The 13341-nt window shown below is 33.7% G+C and overlaps 1 protein-coding gene across 1 annotated transcript; it reads left to right on the top strand.

Annotated features, from left to right (window-relative positions):
• Window positions 1-6128: 6128 nt before the first annotated feature.
• LOC123671201 lies at window positions 6129-9618 on the top strand. The gene is made up of 2 exons (XM_045604928.1): window positions 6129-6722; window positions 7492-9618. Exons 1-2 carry the CDS (start codon window positions 6129-6131, stop codon window positions 9616-9618), a joined length of 2721 nt encoding a protein of 906 aa, XP_045460884.1.
• Window positions 9619-13341: the final 3723 nt, after the last annotated feature.

Below are 13341 nucleotides of genomic sequence, written 5' to 3'. Positions count from 1 at the left end.
GAAACATAGAATAGCATTAAATCACACTTGGTCGCAGTAATTCACTCTTGGTTGGTTCTGTTGATTACTTTTCCATTCCTATCTTTAACGGTTTTTGAGTTATTAATTATTTTTACAAATTTTAGATCAAATTGGCGTATTACGAAAATGACTCTAGTTCGCTCAATATTTGAGATTTAAGTCAGAAATTTTGCAAGTCGTTAGATATTGATCTGATCTGTGTCACTGCTTTTGAATTATGGTTGTCAATAATACAGCATGGACCAAAAAAAATCATCATTTGCCAAGTTACAAAATTGGAAAAAAGTCTATTTTTTCAAATTAGACACCTAGTATATTTTTCAATTTTTGGAATCAGTAGAACACACTCTACAATTTTTCTATTCACGTCCCTATACCTATCTCAACTGGATTCCGAGTTATATGCGTTATATGTGTATATCTTTCTTGAGCCATTATTTATAGAAAAACCTCGGAACAAAACACCTGTTAGGCAATAATTGTTTATTTTGACATTTATGGATCGAACTGATTCATTGATATATCGATCTATGAACGACAAGAGAAAATAACAATGCAAAAGAAATTAACGCTTATTGAATCAATGTGAAATCTAATAAACGCATATAACTCGGAAACCAGTTGAGATAGGTATAGGGACGTGAATAGAAAAATTGTAGAGTGTGTTGTACTGATTCCAAAAATTGAAAAATATACTAGGTGTCTAATTTGAAAAAATAGACTTTTTTAAAATTTTGTAACTTGGCAAATGATGATTTTTTTTGGTCCGTCCTGTATTATTGACAACCATAATTCAAAAGCAGTGACACAGATCAGATCAATATCTAACGACTTGCAAAATTTTTGACTTAAATCTCAAATATTGAGCGAACTGGAGTCATTTTCGTAATACGCCAATTTGATTTAAAATTTCGAAAAATAATTAATAACTCAAAAACCGTTAAAGATAGGTATGGAAAAGTAAGAGTGAATAGATTTAATATTTTATGGAGTATCATAAACAAAATAGAAATACCGGATGTCCCTTTTAAAATAACAAAGTTGTTGCCAAATTGTCGTACATCCGGCAACACTGGAAATGTGAAATTATTTTAAAAATGTACCTTACATGGCCAAATATCTATCCACAAAATTTGAAAGCTTTACCATCAATAGTTTCCATAATAATGTAATAGGCCACTTACCTTGGGACACCCGATATATATATATATGGGATACGTTCATCACGACGGACAGACCGGTCAAACATAACCGACTGGATATTCTGCTTTTGAATAAAAAAGAAAAATCGTTGAGTATACTGGACGTCACTATCCCGGCCGATGACAATATGACTAAAGCGTTCGTCGAAAAACTGACGAAATATCACGATCTGGCATTTGAGATGAAAACGATATATGGCCTGAAATCGACTGCTATACTCCCGACGGTCATGTCAACAAATGGGTTGGTGGAAAAACATCTGCTTGAGAACACGCTGAGACTGGGCTTAGATAGAGAGCTTGTAAGCACAGCGCAGAAGGAAGTGATCCTCGCAAACACGAGGCTTGTGAGGAACTAATGACTGTATATGGTTTATTGAAACGATTCAACATGTCAGATTGTAAAACTTTTGTACATCTCTTGACAATAGCTTTAAACGATTTGGAGAGTGAGATATTAGAACCAAAAACTCCATATCAATAATTAATAGGAAGCTTAATGCATCAAGCTGTTATGACACGACCAGATATAGCTCATTCCGTTAACCTTTTTAGTCGATATAATTCATGATACAGGAAACACCATTGACAAAGTGCTAAGCGTGTCCTGAGTTATCTGAAAGGAACTAAATACCTCGTTATGAAATTCCTGAGAGACAAGTCTGATCCGAACCCAGTTTGCATGTCATCCTCCAGATATGTCTTCAAGTTTTCAGGAGGATATATTTCCTGGAAAAGCTGCAAGCAGAATACAGTAGCCTTATCGACAACCGAAGCGGAGTACATGGCTACAGTGAGGCAGCGAAAAAATCCATCTATGATAATCCGGCAACATGGCGACATTGGATGACTTTTACGCTGAACTCAATAAATTGAATAAAAATAAGTTAATCGAAATTATATTCAATAAAAGTGTATCAGACAGTATCACAATGAGTGAAAGTATCAGAAAACATATAAATGTGTGGAGTGAAGACGGTTTGCATGGTTCATCCGGCGATTCATCACAACTTAACCTAGAAACAAGTATCCAATTTGTGAAGTTGAAAAGCGAATTGGAAATTCTAAAAACAAAATTAGACGCTTCTTCTGAGAAGACATCATGCCTGATGGAGGTAATTGAAAATCAAAAGTGTATTATCGAACTGCAAAAATCAATGATGAATGTAAACAAAACCAATACAAGAGAAATGAAAGGCGATGTTGCCGTTACTACTGAAAATTCCGAAATTCTCTCAGGTAAACCAAGGAAAATGAGACAAGCTGAGGAAAAATGCAGGATGCCCAATACTGGGGAAACACAGGTATCAAAAAGCGATCTACGGAGGGAATCAATCATAATGGGAACTGAATCAAGCACAACTTTCGTGAGTTCCCAAAGAAAGGCTTGGATATATGTGGGACGTGCAAATGTTGATACAAAGGAAGAGACGGTCCATAGCTACCTCAAAAGCAAATTTCCTACAAGGCAATTCACAGTAGAGAAACTTCCACAGAGAGAGAATGCCCATAGCAGCTCTTTTAGGGTAAGTGCAGATATCAATATGACTGATGAATTATATAAATGTGAAAACTGGCCTGAAAATATTGTTGTTAAAAGGTACAGATTTTTTCGAGGGACAAAAGAAAATAAAGGCAAGTAAAAAACAGGAAACGTTTGTAGTATGTAATCTTAATTTACAATCAGTTAAAAATAAAGTAGATATTATGCAACATTTTCTCATTGAGAACAAGAAAAGTATTGCTTGTTTTACTGAGCATTGGACGACCGTGGACATTCTTCAGCGAATTGTTCCTGCTAATTTCGTTGTGGCTGATTGTTTCTCTAGAGGAGGAGGTGTCTATGGAGGAACTGCTATAATCCTAAAAAATGACCAAAAATATGAACAAATCAGGTCAATTATCATATCATACGACAGATAATATTTCCCCATTGACAACAGAAATTATTCTTGGCCTTCCGGTCCGAATAATCACAATTGAACCACGCTATATATATATATATATATATATATATATATATATATATATATATATATATATATATATATATATATATATATATATATATATATATATATATATATATATATATATATATATATATATATATATATATATATATATATATATATATATATATATATATATATATATATATATATATATATATATATATATATATATATATATATATATATATATATATATATATATATATATATATATATAACACGTGTCTACGGTTAGCATTTCTCTGTGAGGGACTGTCCTTATCTTTTTGTGCTTTGTTTTATGAACAAAAACCCTCGTTATCCTTTACACACATATATATATATATATATATATATATATATATATATATATATGTGGGAAAATTGATAAGTGTTATAATTTCACTCTTCTTTATTTCATTTAGTCGACGTTTCGATCCCGATGGGGACCTTCTTCAGGACTCTACAATAGCAATAGAAAACAGTCAAAAAACATGGCAATCACAAAACATGTAAAAATAGTACATACCGAAATACAGAGTTGTAAAGATCTTATTTGAACACAAATCAATAGCTCTCAAGAAAGCAATGAACAAGAACATCAACAATTTAGCGAAAAAAGATCTGATATTTCGTTAGCACAAGAGTAGAAATCAATTATCATATGTAAATAAGGTAAACAGAATAATCAACAAAATGAGAGGTTGTCAAAAATGTTGTCAACCAGACTTGCCACAGAATACACGCACATGACAAATGAAACATAGAATAGCATTAAATCACACTTGGTCGCAGTAATTCACTCTTGGTTGGTTCTGTTGATTACTTTTCCATTCCTATCTTTAACGGTTTTTGAGTTATTAATTATTTTTACAAATTTTAGATCAAATTGGCGTATTACGAAAATGACTCTAGTTCGCTCAATATTTGAGATTTAAGTCAGAAATTTTGCAAGTCGTTAGATATTGATCTGATCTGTGTCACTGCTTTTGAATTATGGTTGTCAATAATACAGCATGGACCAAAAAAAATCATCATTTGCCAAGTTACAAAATTGGAAAAAAGTCTATTTTTTCAAATTAGACACCTAGTATATTTTTCAATTTTTGGAATCAGTAGAACACACTCTACAATTTTTCTATTCACGTCCCTATACCTATCTCAACTGGATTCCGAGTTATATGCGTTATATGTGTATATCTTTCTTGAGCCATTATTTATAGAAAAACCTCGGAACGAAACACCTGTTAGGCAATAATTGTTTATTTTGACATTTATGGATCGAACTGATTCATTGATATATCGATCTATGAACGACAAGAGAAAATAACAATGCAAAAGAAATTAACGCTTATTGAATCAATGTGAAATCTAATAAACGCATATAACTCGGAAACCAGTTGAGATAGGTATAGGGACGTGAATAGAAAAATTGTAGAGTGTGTTGTACTGATTCCAAAAATTGAAAAATATACTAGGTGTCTAATTTGAAAAAATAGACTTTTTTGAAATTTTGTAACTTGGCAAATGATGATTTTTTTTGGTCCGTCCTGTATTATTGACAACCATAATTCAAAAGCAGTGACACAGATCAGATCAATATCTAACGACTTGCAAAATTTTTGACTTAAATCTCAAATATTGAGCGAACTGGAGTCATTTTCGTAATACGCCAATTTGATTTAAAATTTCGAAAAATAATTAATAACTCAAAAACCGTTAAAGATAGGTATGGAAAAGTAAGAGTGAATAGATTTAATATTTTATGGAGTATCATAAACAAAATAGAAATACCGGATGTCCCTTTTAAAATAACAAAGTTGTTGCCAAATTGTCGTACATCCGGCAACACTGGAAATGTGAAATTATTTTAAAAATGTACCTTACATGGCCAAATATCTATCCACAAAATTTGAAAGCTTTACCATCAATAGTTTCCATAATAATTTAATAGGCCACTTACCTTGGGACACCCGATATATATATATGGGATACGTTCATCACGACGGACAGACCGGTCAAACATAACCGACTGGATATTCTGCTTTTGAATAAAAAAGAAAAATCGTTGAGTATACTGGACGTCACTATCCCGGCCGATGACAATATGACTAAAGCGTTCGTCGAAAAACTGACGAAATATCACGATCTGGCATTTGAGATGAAAACGATATATGGCCTGAAATCGACTGCTATACTCCCGACGGTCATGTCAACAAATGGGTTGGTGGAAAAACATCTGCTTGAGAACACGCTGAGACTGGGCTTAGATAGAGAGCTTGTAAGCACAGCGCAGAAGGAAGTGATCCTCGCAAACACGAGGCTTGTGAGGAACTAATGACTGTATATGGTTTATTGAAACGATTCAACATGTCAGATTGTAAAACTTTTGTACATCTCTTGACAATAGCTTTAAACGATTTGGAGAGTGAGATATTAGAACCAAAAACTCCATATCAATAATTAATAGGAAGCTTAATGCATCAAGCTGTTATGACACGACCAGATATAGCTCATTCCGTTAACCTTTTTAGTCGATATAATTCATGATACAGGAAACACCATTGACAAAGTGCTAAGCGTGTCCTGAGTTATCTGAAAGGAACTAAATACCTCGTTATGAAATTCCTGAGAGACAAGTCTGATCCGAACCCAGTTTGCATGTCATCCTCCAGATATGTCTTCAAGTTTTCAGGAGGATATATTTCCTGGAAAAGCTGCAAGCAGAAGACAGTAGCCTTATCGACAACCGAAGCGGAGTACATGGCTACAGTGAGGCAACGAAAAAATCCATCTATGATAATCCGGCAACATGGCGACATTGGATGACTTTTACGCTGAACTCAATAAATTGAATAAAAATAAGTTAATCGAAATTATATTCAATAAAAGTGTATCAGACAGTATCACAATGAGTGAAAGTATCAGAAAACATATAAATGTGTGGAGTGAAGACGGTTTGCATGGTTCATCCGGCGATTCATCACAACTTAACCTAGAAACAAGTATCCAATTTGTGAAGTTGAAAAGCGAATTGGAAATTCTAAAAACAAAATTAGACGCTTCTTCTGAGAAGACATCATGCCTGATGGAGGTAATTGAAAATCAAAAGTGTATTATCGAACTGCAAAAATCAATGATGAATGTAAACAAAACCAATACAAGAGAAATGAAAGGCGATGTTGCCGTTACTACTGAAAATTCCGAAATTCTCTCAGGTAAACCAAGGAAAATGAGACAAGCTGAGGAAAAATGCAGGATGCCCAATACTGGGGAAACACAGGTATCAAAAAGCGATCTACGGAGGGAATCAATCATAATGGGAACTGAATCAAGCACAACTTTCGTGAGTTCCCAAAGAAAGGCTTGGATATATGTGGGACGTGCAAATGTTGATACAAAGGAAGAGACGGTCCATAGCTACCTCAAAAGCAAATTTCCTACAAGGCAATTCACAGTAGAGAAACTTCCACAGAGAGAGAATGCCCATAGCAGCTCTTTTAGGGTAAGTGCAGATATCAATATGACTGATGAATTATATAAATGTGAAAACTGGCCTGAAAATATTGTTGTTAAAAGGTACAGATTTTTTCGAGGGACAAAAGAAAATAAAGGCAAGTAAAAAACAGGAAACGTTTGTAGTATGTAATCTTAATTTACAATCAGTTAAAAATAAAGTAGATATTATGCAACATTTTCTCATTGAGAACAAGATAAGTATTGCTTGTTTTACTGAGCATTGGACGACCGTGGACATTCTTCAGCGAATTGTTCCTGCTAATTTCGTTGTGGCTGATTGTTTCTCTAGAGGAGGAGGTGTCTATGGAGGAACTGCTATAATCCTAAAAAATGACCAAAAATATGAACAAATCAGGTCAATTAAAGAAAAATCGTTAGAAAATCATATAGAAATGACGTCAGTCCGAATAGTTGAGAAAAAATTGTTTATATTGGCCATATACAGGCCTCCAAAGGGAAACTTTGATGATTTTCTCTCGAGACTTAACGAAAGTCTGAATATTTTGTCGAATTTGAAATCAAATCATAATATGTACGTCACTGGTGATTTCAATATAGATTTTTTGAAAGAGAGTCGTCAGCGAGCTGATATTATTGAACTTTTTGAGTCATATGGACTGAGTCGGATTTTTAGTGAACCTAGTCGTATCAGCAGACTCACGCAGTCATGCATTGATAACATTTTCACAGATTATGACAACTCTACTTACCAACACAAAACTATTGATCCATATTTTTCAGATCATCGTGCCCAGATCGTGTCAATGCCTCTTGTTGTATCTGGAAGTAAATTAGTAACTAAAATGAAGTACAGTATAAATAGTCGAAATATACAAAGGTTCAAAATTTCACTGGCTGAGATAAACTGGGAAAGTGTAAGGGATAATAATGCTGCAAAATACTATGAGAACTTTCATTCTGCACTCCAAGGCTGTTTTGATGACTGCTTCCCAAAAATAGTCGTTAAAAACACCAGTTCTCTAAGAAATTCTGACAAGCTCAAAAATAAGAACGAGGGACTTCACAGGGCAATCGAGGCTGCTCAAACTATATATGAGGTAAGGAAGGATAAAGCCTCATGGGAATTACTGAGTGTTCTCAAACGTCATCTACGAGAATATTACACGAATATTAGAAGATATCGGAATGAGATGCATGTACAGCTAGCTGAAAATAAGACTAGAGCTATTTGGAATATCATCAGGAACCAAACGGGTAAATCGAAGGAAAATACCGAGAATGTCAGCGTCTTGAATGCTGAGAAATTCAATAAATTCTTCTCGGAAATTGGAGAAATTATCTCGAAACAGTGTAACCCTTCTGTGGATCAGGCATCAACTATGTTGAGGAAGAACAAAGGCAGGTTATCATCCTCCTGTCAGTCAATGTTTTTAGAGCCAACAACAGCTAGCGAAGTATCGAATATTGTCTGCAATCTCAAAAATAAAAAATCAGGGGATGTGTATGGGCTCAATTCTGAATTGTTCAAGCAGATATATCCGATTCTTTCAGATGCTCTCTGTGAAGTTTTGAATATGTGCATGGAACAAGGAATATTCCCTCAGGAATTGAAGATTGCTAGAGTGGTCCCAGTTCATAAAAAGGATGATGTGGATGAAGAGGGCAATTATCGCCCAGTGTCGATCCTGCCAATTATATCTAAAGTTTTTGAAGAAATTCTGAGAAAACGCTTACTATCCTTCCTAGATGAACATTCCTGTATTTCTGACTCTCAACATGGTTTTAGATCGAAGCGATCCACTACTTCAGCAATAGTTGAACTCATTGCTGGAGTCACAGAGGCTTTAGACCATCATCTACACCCTGAAATACTTGCGTTAGATCTCAGTAAGGCTTTTGACTGTGTTGACAGGGAAATACTGCTTGAGAAGATGGAGTACTATGGAGTGAGAGGTATAGCTTTGAAATTCATCAGATCATACTTAACTGATAGAAAGCAGGTGGTCACATGGAAGGGTATGAACTCTGGAATTAGAGAGATAAATGTGGGAGTCCCACAGGGATCGATACTGGGTCCTTTGTTGTTCATTGTGTACATTAATGACTTACCAGGAAATGTTCCGTGCGAGGCAACGAGTTTATATGCAGATGATACATCCTTTCTCAATATTGCTTCTTCACGGGAGGAACTGGAGCGTGTGTGTAATGAGACCCTGCGAGTTGCGGAGGACTGGTTTACCTTTAATGGTCTAAAATTGAATAGAGATAAAATTCAAAGACTGAATTTCAATTTAAACAACAAAGAAAAACGTAGTTTGAACCTACTTGGGATAACCTTGGAGAATGATCTTTGTTGGAAGGGGCATATCTCATTACTTACCAGGAAACTGTCGACAGCCCTTTTTACTATGAGGCGTATGAAGGCCATCTCTACCGATAATGTCTGTAAGCTGACTTATTTTTCCAACTTTCACTCTGTGGCGACATATGGGATACTGATATGGGGGCATAGTCCAGGTCTTGATCGGATTTTCCTGAAACAAAAGGAGGCAGTAAGAATTTTGAGTGGTGTACCAAAAACACATAGCTGTCGAGAACTATTTAAGAAGCATAGGATACTTACCATTGTCTCCGTTTTCATTCTGGAGTGCTTGAAATTTGTTCACTCAAACAAAAATGGGTTCACTCAAGTCAGCGATTGCCATTCGTACAACACCAGACACAGAGATGAGTTCAGGAGCAATTTTCATAGAGCTAAATCCACTCAAATTGCAGTGAATTACTGGTGCATTAAACTGTACAACAAGCTTCCTCAATCTATGAAGAGTTTGCCAGGTTCAGCTCTTCAAAGAAATGTCAAGAATTTGTTGTTGGAGAACGTATTTTATTCTGTGGACGAGTTTTTGAGATTCGAGTTCTGACTTGTATTATCTTCAGCGTGTTGATGGATTGAATTTTAACTTGTTAAACTGTGTTAACTGATGTTTATATTTATATTAGTATGTTTTTTTTCTCATTATGTAATATTGCTGAATGTGTTTATATGACGTGCCATGTAATTCTTTCTTGATGGCGAATAAAATTTACTATTACTATTACTATCTATTTGAACAACGTTCTGTGAGCTGACGGGAAAATTGGACCGTATATGCATATATAACGACAATCAGATTGCCAAGAAGTTAGCGAGTAATCCAGTCTTTCATGATAGAACCATACAAATAGATATTAATTTATATTTTTTGGAAGATGCGGTGACTGAAATTAAAATTAATTCAATGTATATGCCAACTGATAAGATGGTTGCTGATATATTGACAAAGCCATTGCAAAATATTACAAATTCATAGTTTTCAAAGTATTAAGGTCTTTGTGAAAATTGATTGATTATTGTTTTTGTAAACTTTCGTTAAGTGGGAGTGTTGTAAATGTATACCAAAAGAGAACGATATATATATATATATATATATATATATATATATATATATATATATATATATATATATATATATATATATATATATATATAAACAATAAACAATGGTTTAAGGGGTGTTGGAAAACTTCAATTGTTACTATCTTCTTTATTTCATCAGTCGACGTTTCGATCCTTGGTTGGGATCTTCTTCAGGACTTCTATAAAACAAACAACATACAAATATAACACAAACATTGCAGAAAAGACAACATGTTAAAACGCACCGAAATGCGAAGAGTTACCAGATCTTAAGTTGCACTGAATCTTATACAGATTTGGAGGAAAAAATTTAATTATTTTTGAACACAAAATAGTCTCTAATACAATAACGTCTTTTTTTATCACACACTTCCTTATTCTCTTGAAAACTTCTTTTTAAAAAACTTTCTTCATCCATCTGATAACTGCGTAAAAAACGAAAGGGGTTAGGTCGGGTTCATAGAACATCATAGATCTTCAACTGACATTCGAGAACATAGAACTTGAGATCAACAACTCACTCTCACTAAGTTGGTTTGAATGTATCAGATATGAATAAATGTTGCTTATATTCTCTATATCCTTTCTGTAGTTCATGGAATTTTCATGTCGCTTAATGTGAATCATCTCCAGGAAACATCTTTTTCTCATATTCTCCTCGCACTCCAAGACTGTCACCGAATCATAGTCCATTCGATGGTCAACTGATCTTACATGTTCTGCCAGTGCACATATCTTTCTAGGATTCTTAATGTCGCTAATATGTTGGGTTATTCTTCTTTTAAGTTGTTGGGATGTTTGTCCGATATACACCTCATCACAATTTTGACAGGGTATTCTGTATACAACACAGCTTTTCTTTTCAGTTTCTATCCTATCTTTCAAATTACTATAAAGTCTCTTTAATTTAAATTCAGTTCTAGGTATCACTTTGATATTATCAGTTTTTATTCTATGACTCCACGGTATAAAATGTTTGTTGTATACAACAGTGGGAAGAGACTGAAGAGGGAGACTAACTGATGCGTAGCGTAGACATTAAACTTAGAACATAGAAACAAGTTAAAACATAGAGTGCAGAGTTCTCGTTCTCTTTTGGTATACATTTACAACACTCCCACTTAACGAAAGTTTACAAAAACAATAATCAATCAATTTTCACAAAGACCTTAATACTTTGAAAACTATGAATTTCTAATATTTTGCAATGGCTTTGTCAATATATCAGCAACCATCTTATCAGTTGGCATATACATTGAATTAATTTTAATTTCAGTCACCGCATCTTCCAAAAAATATAAATTAATATCTATTTGTATGGTTCTATCATGAAAGACTGGATTACTCGCTAACTTCTTGGCAATCTGATTGTCGTTATATATGCATATACGGTCCAATTTTTCCATCAGCTCACAGAACGTTGTTCAAATAGATGGATTTTTTCGCTGCCTCACTGTAGCCATGTACTCCGCTTCGGTTGTCGATAAGGCTACTGTCTTCTGCTTGTAGCTTTTCCAGGAAATATATCCTCCTGAAAACTTGAAGACATATCTGGAGGATGACATGCAAACTGGGTTCGGATCAGACTTGTCTCTCAATTTCATAACGAGGTATTTAGTTCCTTTCAGATAACTCAGGACACGCTTAGCACTTTGTCAATGGTGTTTCCTGTATCATGAATTATATCGACTAAAAAGGTTAACGGAATGAGCTATATCTGGTCGTGTCATAACAGCTTGATGCATTAAGCTTCCTATTAATTATTGATATGGCGTTTTTGGTTCTAATATCTCACTCTCCAAATCGTTTAAAACTATTGTCAAGAGATGTACAAAAGTCTTACAATCTGACATGTTGAATCGTTTCAATAAACCATATACAGTCATTAGTTCCTCACAAGCCTCGTGTTTGCGAGGATCACTTCCTTCTGCGCTGTGCTTACAAGCTCTCTATCTAAGCCCAGTCTCAGCGTGTTCTCAAGCAGATGTTTTTCCACCAACCCATTTGTTGACATGACCATCGGGAGTATAGCAGTCGATTTCAGGCCATATATCGTTTTCATCTCAAATGCCAGATCGTGATATTTCGTCAGTTTTTCGACGAACGCTTTAGTCATATTGTCATCGGCCGGGATAGTGACGTCCAGTATACTCAACGATTTTTCTTTTTTATTTAAAAGCAGAATATCCAGTCGGTTATGTTGACCGGTCTGTCCATCGTGATGAACGTATCCCATATATATATATATATATATATATATAGCTGATATATATATATATATATATATATATATATATATATATATATATATATATATATATATATATATATATATATATATATAGCTGATATATATATATATATATATATATATATATATATATATATATATATATATATATATATATATATATATATATATATATATATATATATATATATATATATATATATAGCTGATATATATATATATATATATATATATATATATATATATATATATATATATATATATATATATATATATATATATATATATATATATATATATATATATATATATATATATATATATATATATATGTATATATATATATATATATATATATATGGACTGGTACTAAAGAAAACTGTCCAGCATATCAAAGATCTAGAAATGCAAAATAATACCATTACATGGATGCAAAAAGCCGTTTTGCTTGGCACTGTGAATATCATCAGACAGGTCATCTATCCACACTGAGGAGCAGATCTTCTCTTGGTAGAAATACCCGGGAAGCCCTGTAAGAAGTACCACTAAAGTGTGAAATTAAAAAAAAAAAAAAAAAAAATATATATATATATATATATATATATATATATATATATATATATATATATATATATATATATATATGGGATACGTTCATCACGATGGACAGACCGGTCAACATAACCGACTGGATATTCTGCTTTTAAATAAAAAAGAAAAATCGTTGAGTATACTGGACGTCACTATCCCGGCCGATGACAATATGACTAAAGCGTTCGTCGAAAAACTGACGAAATATCACGATCTGGCATTTGAGATGAAAACGATATATGGCCTGAAATCGACTGCTATACTCCCGATGGTCATGTCAACAAATGGGTTGGTGGAAAAACATCTGCTTGAGAACACGCTGAGACTGGGCTTAGATAGATAGCT

This window comes from Harmonia axyridis, chromosome 1, assembly GCF_914767665.1.
Source record: "Harmonia axyridis chromosome 1, icHarAxyr1.1, whole genome shotgun sequence".
Taxonomy (NCBI): domain Eukaryota; kingdom Metazoa; phylum Arthropoda; class Insecta; order Coleoptera; family Coccinellidae; genus Harmonia; species Harmonia axyridis.
The sequence above is the reverse complement of the archived record's forward strand: the minus strand, read 5'-3'. Positions and strand labels throughout refer to the sequence as shown.

Bases quoted from the DNA above. Each gene is read 5' to 3' on its own strand.
- LOC123671201 (XM_045604928.1), top strand. From the start codon at position 6,129: ATGAGTGAAAGTATCAGAAAACATATAAATGTGTGGAGTGAAGACGGT. The intron at 6,723-7,491 runs GTAAGTGCAGAT...CATCGTGCCCAG, and splicing joins CCCATAGCAGCTCTTTTAGG to ATCGTGTCAATGCCTCTTGT.